General features: G+C 42.1%; 1 protein-coding gene across 2 annotated transcripts; it reads right to left on the reverse strand.

The window, feature by feature from the left end:
- Positions 1–932: 932 nt before the first annotated feature.
- Positions 933–11,672, reverse strand: CRYBA2 (crystallin beta A2). Of its 2 annotated transcripts, none has more exons than XM_034433732.3 (6): positions 11,574–11,672; positions 11,077–11,134; positions 9,383–9,551; positions 7,343–7,484; positions 2,620–2,762; positions 933–1,191 (listed from the first exon to the last, which is right to left on the reverse strand). In XM_034433732.3, exons 2-6 carry the CDS (start codon positions 11,120–11,122, stop codon positions 1,044–1,046), a joined length of 648 nt encoding a protein of 215 aa, XP_034289623.1. In that variant the 5' UTR covers positions 11,123–11,134; positions 11,574–11,672; the 3' UTR covers positions 933–1,043. The 2 variants fall into 2 exon arrangements, with proteins under 2 accessions (XP_034289623.1, XP_034289622.1); XM_034433731.3 differs by having other exon boundaries at positions 11,077–11,137; positions 11,574–11,670.
- Positions 11,673–12,290: the final 618 nt, after the last annotated feature.

Consider the following 12,290-nt stretch of genomic DNA (forward strand, 5'->3'; position numbering starts at 1 on the left):
AGACTATGACTGGTATACATTTGGTTCACATATTTTCCAGTAGCCACACTTCCTCCCAACTCAGGAAGCCCACTGAGAGGCTATAATGAGCCTGGATCTGCAGAGATCTTGGGCTGTCTAACTAGCTACTGATGCCCAGCGATTCATGTATGAATAAGTGAGCATGGTTTCATTGCAGTCTTAAGTTCTCCCAAAGGTTACTGTTTTTAATTAATCCAGTATTTTTAGAAGTGAAAACCTTTATCTGCTGATCCTGCACATCTAACAACTATTCAACCTAGTAAATTTAGGACACATTTGTGCCTGCTTAATTTTAAAGTTGGTAACCTTACCCCAAATTGGGTAAGTCCACCCTTGATCATTTTAACAGTTGGGAAGGAGGCTACTAAGTAAACATCATTTGCCAGTCAACGTTGCTAATAGGGCTCTTCAGACAATGTTATAGCTGAAGGATGAGGCTTTTGACTAAAGTTTATGCGATAATAAATCAATCTTCAAATTGCCAAAAAAATCTTTGTTTTTCTATTTGTATGTGCAACAAAAGATTTATATGATTAACCCTCTTGGAAATGTTTTCAGTTCAGCTTCTTGCTAAATGCTGTTTGTTCATTTGTGGTCCTGATCATGAGCCAATCTCAAAATAATGTGCTAACATGCATTTACTTTTTTTTTTCTTTTTGTAGGAGAAGGAAAGAAGGAGGTAGAATACATTTTACAAAAATACATATTCTGGCATCTTTTCTCTATTGCAAAGGGCTTCCTTAACCAATCCTTCCTGGATTGGCTAACCAAATAGGATTCTCATTTATTTATTATTTTCAACTTTCCAAAGTAACTGGACCCGCATCGGCAGTCTGTGGTAAGAACTGTAGCAAATCCTAAGAATCGCGGCACAGAGTTTTCATTGACAGATGGACAAAACGAAAAAGGAGTTTGGTAAATGCCTTTATTAGCTACTGGGTGCAGGTCTACTACTTGGCCAAAGTGAGGGTGGGGGTTGCACAGGAAATATAATACTACTGTTTCTGCTGCTAAGACCTGGCTCAATGCTGGACACGGCGGATGGACTGGATCTGGCTGCTATGGGCTTGGTTGCTATAGTCAGTGTACTTCCGATATTCACCATTCTGTCGATCCCGTTCCAGGATATATTGGTAGCCTCGGTAGCCTGGATATTGATATGCCACCCACCTAGGAGGATAAAACAGAACATAGGGATGATAAGCAATTTGACACACGTTCCTTCATTGGAAAGGGAAGAGCACATCTTTTCCTAGGCTGGTGTTTTGGGAATGTGTTGATAGTGCAACAACCTAAATTGTATTGGTTGTGAAGGCTAAGTGATATAATCTCAATGTATCTGGAGGGTGGTAGGTTGGAGTAGCATAGCACTTTGATTGTCTTTAGTCCTTTGGATCCCAACTCCTCCAGTCCTTGGACTAGGTAACCAGTCCCAAAGGAGAGACACCGTAAAAAGGACTGGGAGTAGGGGAATGAGACATTGTAGTAATTGTTGCTTTTTTGAAATGCAGAAATCAATTTTGGAAGATCTATTCCATCAGTTGTGTCTGTGGATCTGTTGTATTCGTATTTTTTATATGATAGAGCAGTACTGTCGATTTTTATACAGCCACCGAACACTGAGAAATATATTTAATCTCATACAATATGAGAACATTTGACACAAGAAAGAAAACTTCCTTGTAACTCCTTTAGGTCTCTTGAAAAGAGTTGGCTTTCTGAGTTCACACAGCCATTGCTTGTTATAATTGTTCTTTGTTAAATAAGCCACTATAGGAATACTAACTCATAAACCATAATTTACCCACCTCAGTAACCAGTTTAACATACTCAGCCAAAGCCAAATAACCCCCTTATGGCTTAATACAATGTGTGATCAGAAACAGAAGAAGCCTCTGTTTCCAGTCCAAATCTGATTATGGAATTTAAACAGTGGTGGGATTCAGCCACTTCGCACCTATTCAGGAGAACCGGTTGTTAACTTTCTAAGCAGTGCGGAAAACCGGTTGTTGGAAGAAAACTAATTTAGTTTTTTTCCACCTTAGAGGGCTAATCCTGTAAGGAAGGCAAGAAGGAAACATTCTGGTGTTTCTAGCCTAATTTTTATTGCCCTGCTTAAAGAAACTGCCTCTCTGGTTAAGCCTTATTACATTGTAACAGCTAAGGTGAAGCACCCATCAACCTGAGTGACATTGAGTTGGTCACGCTCACACAGTCACATGACCACCGAGCCACATGGTCACATGACCACCGAGCCACGCCTATCCAGCTGTTCTTTAGGGCAGAGAACCGGTTGTTAAGTTATTTGAATCCCACCACTGAATTTAAAACTACGGAGAAAAGTGACCAGCAAACTCTCTGCTAGAAAAATGTAAGGTCAGCTTCCTCTTTTGGGGATCTTCAGATTTACAGTGATCATTGTGCACTATCATCATAGCTATTTTGCTTGTGAGTAAAGTAGCCCAATACATATACAGAAGATACCAGAACTGTAGGACAGATGGTCTTATTAAATCAAGGTATACTCAATAGATGCTCTCTGATACTTACTATCTTGAACAGAAAATTGCACCAAGAGAAACAGAAGACATCACTTACGCTCCAGAGAAAACTCTGATAGAGGCTACTTCCTTGCTGCTCCATCCCATGGCTTGCAATGATGGATAATCATCAGTTAGCTCAAACTTGTATCCTTGGAAGTTCTCTGACTCATATAGGGTCACTCTGCTGTCATTGTGATTCTGCAACATAGCATAAAGTGGAAGATGTCTCAGAGTAGGAATAAACACAAGCAAAAGAGATCACAATGGTTTTTCCAAGTCTCAGGGCTTCCTTTCGCCATCTTGTACTTTTAGATATTTTTGGAATGCCTCTCCAAAGAGATATGGATGTTGGTAGCGCCCAGATCTGTTTCCATCTTTCCTCAAATTTGTTTAAAGATAGGGCAACATGGTTCATGCTTACTGCTTTGACTTGTCCTGGCCCTCCCCTTCCTAATATGTCCTTCAGCGTGTTGGGATCTCAACTCTCAAGAGTTCCCAGTCAGAAGCCTCAACAACTAGACTGGCTGACAGTATAGACAGATGTTGTCTATGTTGACAGATGTTGACAGGTGTTGTCCTAGAACACATCTGGGGGCAGCAGGATTGGAGAAGGCCATATCCTTATTTTGAGACTTGCCCCTATTTTAAAGCTTTCTGCCTCCTATGTCAAAACAGAGCACTATTAATTGCTTTGCTGGGTCAGAACCAATTGGGAAGCTTGTCTAATCTGTCAGTCCAATAGCAGTTGGCAGGTTCTTTCAGGAGTTCATAATTTAAGTGGACGACAGTGGTGGTGATTGCTATTCTCATTCTTCGACATTTAAAACTAAAACCAAGCAAAAACCAAACAAATCACATTATGGTTTAGCGGGATTATAAACCCTGTCAATATGGGGGGGGAGGGGGAGAGAAAGCAAAGTTCCTTGGAGATAAACAACTGCATCAGTTACCCCATGACTTTCATCATTCTTTCTTTTCATCTTCATTTCCCCCCCCCCTTCTATTAATCCTTTTTTCTATTTCAGTGGCCCTCTAATAGCTAGATATTGCAGAATTAATGAAAAGGAAGATAAGGGCTTATGTGAATTGTAGTTTAGACTTCGTATACATAATGCGCTATGCACAAGTGAATCCCTAGCAAATTAACTCATAGCTCATTTACTACATTTATCCATCATGTTATTAATCTTCTGGACTTATGCAATTCATTGTATCCAAAATGATCCACAGAGACCAAGTTCAGACAACATATTAGACTAAAATTGACTAATGTATGGAGACTATTTATTTTTTCCTTCTAAATTAAGGTCGCCGACTCTCATGTAGCTTAACTCTGCATCTTCCTTGGATAACAACTTGTGTTTATAACCAGATAGTCCTCGATTTACAACCATTTGCTTAGCAACCATGCGAAGTTACAACGGCACTGAAAAAAGTGAATTACGACTGATCCTCACGCTTATGACCATCATAGCATCCCCACACTCTCACGATCAAAATTTAAGCGCATAGCCAACAGCCTGTTTTTACAACAGTTGCAGGCAATTTGCAACCTTCTCAGCCAGCTTCTGACAAGCAAAGTCAATCAGGGAAGCCGGATTTGCTTAACAACATGATTCACTTAACAATGGCAGTGATTTGCTTAACAAACATGGTAAAAAGGTCATAAAATTGAGTGGCAACTCACTCAATAACAGTCTTGCTTAGGCATGGAAATTCTGATCCCCATTGTGGTCATTAAGTCGAGGACAACCTTAATTCTCCCCAAGCAGCTATTGTGAATTTCTGTCAATTATTGTGAGTGTGCATGCATGGAAACATCTGATAACCTGCTTCTCAGGGGGGAGGGGGGACGGAATTGAAGCCCCAGATATTATATGAAGAAAATGCCTTCCAACTTTTTTTTTTTTTTAAATCTGATTTATATGCCGCCCTTCTCCGGAGACTCAGGGCGGCTTACAATGAGTTAAGCAATAGCCTTCATACTTTTGTATATTTATACAAAGTCAGCTTATTGCCCCCACAAACTGGGTCCTCATTTTAACTACCTTAGAAAGGATGGAAGGCTGAGTCAACTTTGAGCCTGGTGAGATTCGAACTTACAGTAATTGCAGACAGCTGGTGTTAATCACAATGCTTTCAGTCTGCTGAGCCACCAGGCCCTTTTTCAAGTGTTTAGGATTTGTAGGATCCCATGGATCTAAGGGGTTAAGCTGGCATCATTTCGTCTCTCTCTCTTCCTTCCATTGCACATCCTGCAGCCTGAACTCCGCCAAGTGATCCTGCCAGCCGAGAAGGAGATGCTATCTTGCAGTCCTTTATTAAAGTGTGGACATAATCTGGCTGGTTCTTATTAAAGCCCACAGATGGGGACGTGCAGAGATTTTAAAGCCCAGTTCAGAACTGAAGCAGCTGCTTTCGAGATGGAATGATACGTGCTGGATATAGCTTTGTGGCAATGGGTGTTATATATTCTGACTCTCTCTCTCACACACACACACCTCTCCATTATGCCCCTTTTAAAATCCTAATAAATAACACTCCTGCTCATACTGGTCATTTGCTTCGGGTAGCTTTGTAATATGGTCTTTTTAAAATCTTTCACCTAAATTCAAAGTGCCTAACTTACTTGTTTGTCTTCCACCCAAGACTAAATTATTATGAATGCATTAAAAAAAATTTCCCACAAAGGTGACCTTAGCCCCACCCAGTAATCTTTTGGATGGGCAAATTTGGACAGGATTAACACAACATAAGGCAAAAATCTGATTGGCTAGCTTTGAGATAAATGTAAGCAGCAGTGGGAGAACTTAACTTTCAGACTTGCAGGATTCTTTACAGTAAAGTAGAATTAGTTTATTCTACAGTAAAGTAGAATTAGTTTACCACCAGTTTACCTGGTGGTGTTTCCTGTCTGGTCTACCTAGACGAACTGACATCAATCTTGCAAGTCTGGTAGTCTCGTACAAAGAGAGGAATTTCAGGAATGGCCTCCTAACCTCAAGGAACTCTGCTATGTGCCAAGCACCTGGCTGCTTTGTTGCTACACCAGCAGAAGTGGATGCATAAATGATCAATTTGCAGAATGCCATGATATAACTAATGCAACAGAGCTGGGGGCAGAATTTGATGTGAATGTGAAAACGTTTATGACAGGCAGGCCCGGTGGAGTTTTCCACTGATTGCACCCAAAGTGACTTTTGTGCTAAGCTTGCTAAAGAAAGCAGCAGCTAAGTGGGCAATATTGCTCATGGAAGGCAACAAACTGGTGCAGGACAACTTATCAGGATTTCATGCATAAACTCCAAGGACACTTTGGGGATCCCATACAGAGAGTAATTGCTAGGAGAGAGAACTGGAAGCTCAAGCAGACACAGAGGAGAGTAAGGTCATATATTTTGGACTTTAAGTTACTTGCTGGCAATGCAGGGTGGAAGGAATGACTTAGCCCCGATTGACCTGGGGCTGGCTGAGGACCTAAGAGATAAGCTAATGATGCAAGGGACCCCAAATACCCTGGAAGAGCTATGTTAGCATTGTGTACTAATGGGCTGCTGACCAGAAGAGTTAAGGCAGGGAAGGGACAGGAAGGGGAAAAAACCCTACAGCTTGTCTCCCTCCCAGTGGCTTCCTCTAAATCCAGCATGGGAGAACCCATGGAGATCTGAGCAACTGAGAGATCCCTGTCATCAGGAGAGAAACAAAGAAGAAGGGACCCCAGGACTGTGGGATCCCAGGACACATAGCCAGATAATGCCCGGTGAAAACATCAAATGAAGTTTCATCAAACACAGCAACGAGATGCAGAAGTTGTAAACGAAAAAAGCATGTAGCCAGTAAATGCCCAGGTCTGAAGCAGCATTTCAAGGAAACTTCATTAGCCCCCACCACACACACACACACATACACATACACATCTCCCAAGAACTCTGAAGGAAGACCTTTCACAATTTGAGGATAGTTCAGATAAGACAAACTTATTTAAATACTCCTGTTATTGTTATTTAGATTCCAAGTGGAGGGTGGAAATTTCTGTCATCGTAGAGTCTGAGGCAACCACTGATTTCATAGATACAGAAATAATATAGAAACTAAAGTTATAGAAAGCCCAATAATAGTTGAGATGATTGATGGACAGCCACTAAAAGCAGGGCTAATTCTGCAACTCATGGCTCGGGTGCAGTTTACCATCAAAGATCACACAGAGCTCATAATGCTCTATGCCACTCCCTCCTTCAAGCGCCCACCATCTTTGGAATAGAGCGACTTCAGCCGCATGATCCACATGTAAGTTGGACACAAGTGACCCTCTCATTCCACTCCCCTAAAATGCCCGCAACATTGCTTGCAGGCAATGAAAGCTTATCCTCCACCTCCCTCCAATGCAGAACAAACCAAAAAAATATGCAGACTTTGCAGATATGTTTGGAGAGGAAGAGACAGCTCTGCTACCCAACCCCTTCCCAATCGGGCACATGATTGCACCGTCAGTTTGAATGCCGAAGCCCAAATCCCAGCAGAGACAGCATTCCATTTCTACCTGCAAATTAGCTATTTTCAAGGAATAAATTAGTATGCAATACCCTTTTGTGCAGTTATTTTCCTAAAAGATCAATTCAAGTGCAGCATTTGCCCCCATTCCCCCCTCCCATGTTTTGGGCTTCCTTTGTCTGGTGGCCCTCTTTTTAAACAAAAAGGAGCCTTTTGCCCATGGGAGAAATTCAGGATGGGTCCTGAAGTATTTAAAATACTTTTTGAGTATTTTAAAGAGCACTCACGGCACATCTGATAGTGCGGAAGGAGAGTAGGTGCTCGGTCCTATAAGCACTGTTTCCACTCCAGGCCTCCCAGTGAGGATAGTCTCCTTTCTCCAAAATGAATTGCTGTCCTTGATATTCAGGATACTCAAAGCCTACCCAGCTATGGGTCAAGAAAAGAGAGGGGGGGGAAGCATGAGGACGTGTGGTTTCAGATTCTAAAATCAAACTCAAATTCAGCTCAAATCTTAATAGCATCACCCAAAAAGTTATGGAAAAAAAAGATATATGATATAGGACATTTGTCCCAATTTCTCCTCCACAGTAATGATAACGAATGCACATTTTTTTAGTTCTGCAAATATTATTTGGTGAAGCAAGTATTTGCTGTGCCTCTTTTTAACATAACTACCGCGGTAAAAAGCATACATGTTCTTTAAGAGTTAAAATACAGTAGAAGTAGGAGTTGAAGTATAATTGTTAATATGAGGAAACAAAAATTGTAGAAATGAAAGTGGGTACACGGATATTGTTATGTATATATGTAAATAAAGTTTAGAAGTATATGTATAAATGATATAGTAGAAATAAGGGAGGGAACATATGTATAACTATGAAATTTTTGTCGGCTGTGAAACTGTTGAAACAGAAAAAGTGTTAAAGCTTTCCTTTTGTTTGTTTTTTAAAAAATGTTTAATAATTTTTTTTTAAAAAAAGAGTTAAAAAAGATTGGTCACCCTACTTCCTACATATATGATTATCTTCTCTGCAGCACTGTGATTGCTGTAAATATTATTTGATGTTTGGGGTAAACATAGAAGAAGTTGCTTTGCAATCAAACAAACTATTGTCCTTTCAAACCTACATGGATTCTCATTGCCAGAAGAGTTTTAAGAATTCAAGCAGAGTTATTTCAAATGAATGGCCTCTCATCCCAGGTGCAAAATATTAAACCTGTGACCCTTGCATGTAAAGCAGGTGCTTTACTACAGAATTACGCTTTCCCTCACTTTGTGTAACTCTTTGGTAGAGTTTATCTTCTATTTATTTCCCTTTTAAATAGCTTGTTTATGGAAGTATGTAATGCAGAGTACCAAAGCAAAAGTAATCTGGAAAAGTAATTCATATTTTGACTTTGCTATCTACAAATAGTTCATTAAAAGAATTAGTATTTTCTCAAAACCCACAGGATCATATTCTAAAAACGGCTCAGTGATTTCCAACGATTCAATTCTGTTTAGAGAAATTAAGCAATATATACATGATACATATGTGATATTTAAATACATCTATATACCTCTACAGATGTATTTAAATATCACATGTATAGTCGGGAATGACTAGCACATATTTGCAAGGATAACCTTTATCTTTACCTTTATATACCTCTATAACTCAACAGAGGTTTTTTAAAGTGTCAATGGCAGAATAAGATACCTAGGAATTTAGTAAGCAAAAACACAAATTGTTAAAATTTGTAGCAGTGCTATCTTTAATGTCTGATTTTCTAAGATTTCCTTCCATCGATCAATTTCCTGATCAGCTTTAAAGATGACTGTTCCTTTATTCATCCATACTCCATGTGAAAGGTTCTCAGAATTGACTGAAAAGGTTCTCAGAATTGACTGAAAAGACTATAAAGGTAGTGTAATTAGCTGAGATGGCAAAATTGACTACTCTAATTAAAAAAAAAGACTAGTTTTGTTTCCATTTGGAAACCACTTCTCGATTTTGTACTCAAAACTGAAAAAACGAAGCTTTGATTTTAGATTTTGATGACTAGGATGACTTCACTCTTAGAGACATGGCATGAAACATTTAGAAATGTAAAGCCAAAGGTTGAAATTGTAACTGTTTTTGTATTCTACTGCCCTGAAAAAGTGGGATGCAATGATCTTTATTTTCTTTTTCTTTTTTCACTTCTTTCCTCTTTAACTTTCCTAAGTCTGTTTCAGTTTTTACTTTATCATATTATAAACTTTTTTTAAAAAGAATTGGTTGAAAAGACCAGAAACTGCTGTGGGCTTCCCGTTGTACACTGTGAACTGCAAAAACACTTACGGGCCATTTTCCACTTTGATGGAGCGAATCTTGCGGAAACCACGTTCCATGACATTGGGGCATTCCATCAGGAATTCGGAACGCTTTCCCTGGAAATTTTCTTCTTCCCAGACAATGATCTTGAACTGCCCCATGCTCTCCATGTGGCTGGTCATGGGTAGATCTTTGGCTGTGGAGGTGGAATAGGATGGTTAGGAATCCATTTGTGGAGCAGCTGGAGATTGTATGTGTAGAAGGGGAGAGATGCATATGTGTGAGTCACATCTGTCCCTTCTGGCAAAGCCCCTCAACTATGGACCAAGATGTCAAGGAGGAACAGTGGCAAGCATTATGCAAGATTGCCAAAAAAGAGAAAAGGAAGACTTAGGGAACACCTTAGAGGCTGAGAAAAGGAAAACTGTTCAAAACTTTGTTTTTGAGCAAAACAGGATTGCATGGCTACTGGATGGATTGCAAGCACAGATAAGTAGTCTTCCTTCTCATCTACTTTTCTTCTCCCTTTATGTTAATTATCTTTCTCCCTGACTAATTTACATAATGGAGCCCTATTTTCTACTGGCCATGCAGAGACTGAAGTCACAGAGGTGGTAATTAAGAGTGTGACACCAACGAAGGCCTTAAGAGATTCATTCATTGGATGACATGGCATCTCAGCTCTTATACATCAAGTAGTCTTGGATACTCTCATGCGAGGCATTTTTCATTTTTCTAGACTAAACACTAATTTACTGATTATGCCACCATTGGCTGGATTCAAACATAATGCTTAACCATAAACAGAGAATTAGAAAGCATAAGTGAGGTCACACAACACACCAAGACAGAATCAAACTATATTACACCTTACTTGTGATGCTATGCACTCAGCCATAAAGACATACACATGCCAACAGCAATTATATTAGACAGGAAGGAGAGTCTTACCCTGAGGAGCATGTTTAGGAGTATCATTCAAGAGCAGCATAGTCAAAAAGTTGGCATTATTTATTAGCATGATTAAAATTGCCAGCATTCACTCAATACTCTTAGCTAGATCTACTGAAGAATTAGTGGTTATATTCACACAGCATGCTTTAAACTTGTTTAAGGTTGAGCAGGGTTTAGTATGTGGCAAAGACAGCCTGAACATACAGTATAGTATAGTATTTGGGCAGGGGCATTTTAATTTTCTGAATTGGGCGCCAAATGCCTTCAGCAATCCCGAATCCTTCTTTGAATTCATAAATCCCTGATCTGGAGGAACACCAGAGGATTCTGGAATAGAAGGAGCCTGGCCAAAGGGAATTCCCAAATTCAAGGAACTTTTCTCTTGCCTCCCAATTGCGTAAGGTAAGCCAAAGCCAAGAGCCTTTCCTTTAAGGTTGCCTTGTTCGCTACCCTGGTGTCAAGATTTTGCACCCGCGGAATTCTACGCACGCTTCCCAATCAGGGGTGAAATCCAGCAGGTTCTGACAGGTTCTGGAGAACCGGTAGTGGAAATTTTGAGCAGTTCGGAGAACCGGCAAATACCACCTCTGGCTGACCCCTGAGTGGGGTGGGAATGGGAGATTTTGCAGTATCCTTCCCTTGCCACGCCCACCAAGCCACGCCCACAGAACCGGTAGTAAAAAAAAAATTGGATTTCACCACTGCTCCCAATCCCAAGTGTATAGGGAGGAGTGTAGGCATGCGCTCAAATGCGGGCGCGCACACACCTGCAGACCTCGGCGCTCCGCTTCTTCTCTCTCGCTCTGTCGACATAGTCTAATAGCCCTGCTGAGAATATGCGAGACGCGAAGAATTAGAAAGGAAAGTTGAAATGCCATCGGACCCCGTCGGCATTCCAGGTCGAGCCGTCCAGTTGCGAAAGAGGCTTCCCCCTGCATTCCGACCGCAGCACCCCTGCCCCAAGCCAGCGAAGTACAGCAGCATCAGCCATCCAGCGCCGGCGCCTCTCAAAGGGCTTCTAAGGCAATCCAAGGCCAAGAAAGCGCCACGTCTCGGCGCAGCGCGCTGATCCTCCGCCGACCGACCGACCAACTGCAGACTTAACGTCCCAGAAAAGCCACCGCCACCACCATTCACCCCTAAACCCCACCGCCCCACCGCAAAAAAAGAGCGCTTCCCCAAGTTCAGGGAAGGCGGGGGAATCCGCAAAAAAAAAAAAAAGGAGTGCCAGGATACCCCCTCAAAGCAGCGCGCAGGGACTTACCGTTGGCGGAGCAGACAAGGGCAAAGATTGGAGATAGGTGGCTGGGGGTCCCCGGCCGCATTATATAGCCTGGCCTGGCCAAGTGACAAGGGGAGAGCACAACAGGTTGCGCTGAGTCAGCGAAGGGGCAACTATGGGAGGGCGGTCAGCCGGGCCCTGTCCATTCCTCTTGCCCATCCTGGCGAGATGCCTCGCCTCCCCGAGGCCCATAAAGGGATGAAGCGGGCATGTTAGCTTAGCAGTCGAAGAGCGAAAGATAAAGGCCCTGACGCACCGATTCCCTTTCACCTCGGAACAAAGCCCAGCTCAGCTGGAGGATTAAGCTCGCCGCCCTTTTCCCAGGCCATTGCGCGGCGGGGGGGACCGACCGGCCGCCCTTCCAAAGCGCAGGGGGAAAGCGCCCGTGGCGCCGTCGCTAGGCGTGATTAAGCGCCAGGCCTTCCCTCGAAATGGCCGGCCTTTTCCCCCCCTTCAGAAAGAGTCGCGCTTAAGCCGGTTCTTCGAGGACCCTCCAAATGACCTGGCTTTTACTACCTAGCGGAGGGGGAACCAAGCTGGCCTGCTTCGACGGCTGCTTTTCCCTCTTAAATCATACCCCCCCCCCAAGGAGCGGGCTCCACGCTTCTCAAGAGCACTTTTTACACGCGTTTTTGTTTGTTTTTTAAACTCGCGGGAAGGTTTTCCTTCGTTTCACAGCAGGAACTAGAGATATCTCCC

The sequence above is a fragment of the Pantherophis guttatus genome, chromosome 1 (assembly GCF_059756535.1).
Source record: "Pantherophis guttatus breed Tessera chromosome 1, ASM5975653v1, whole genome shotgun sequence".
Lineage (NCBI taxonomy): Eukaryota > Metazoa > Chordata > Lepidosauria > Squamata > Colubridae > Pantherophis > Pantherophis guttatus.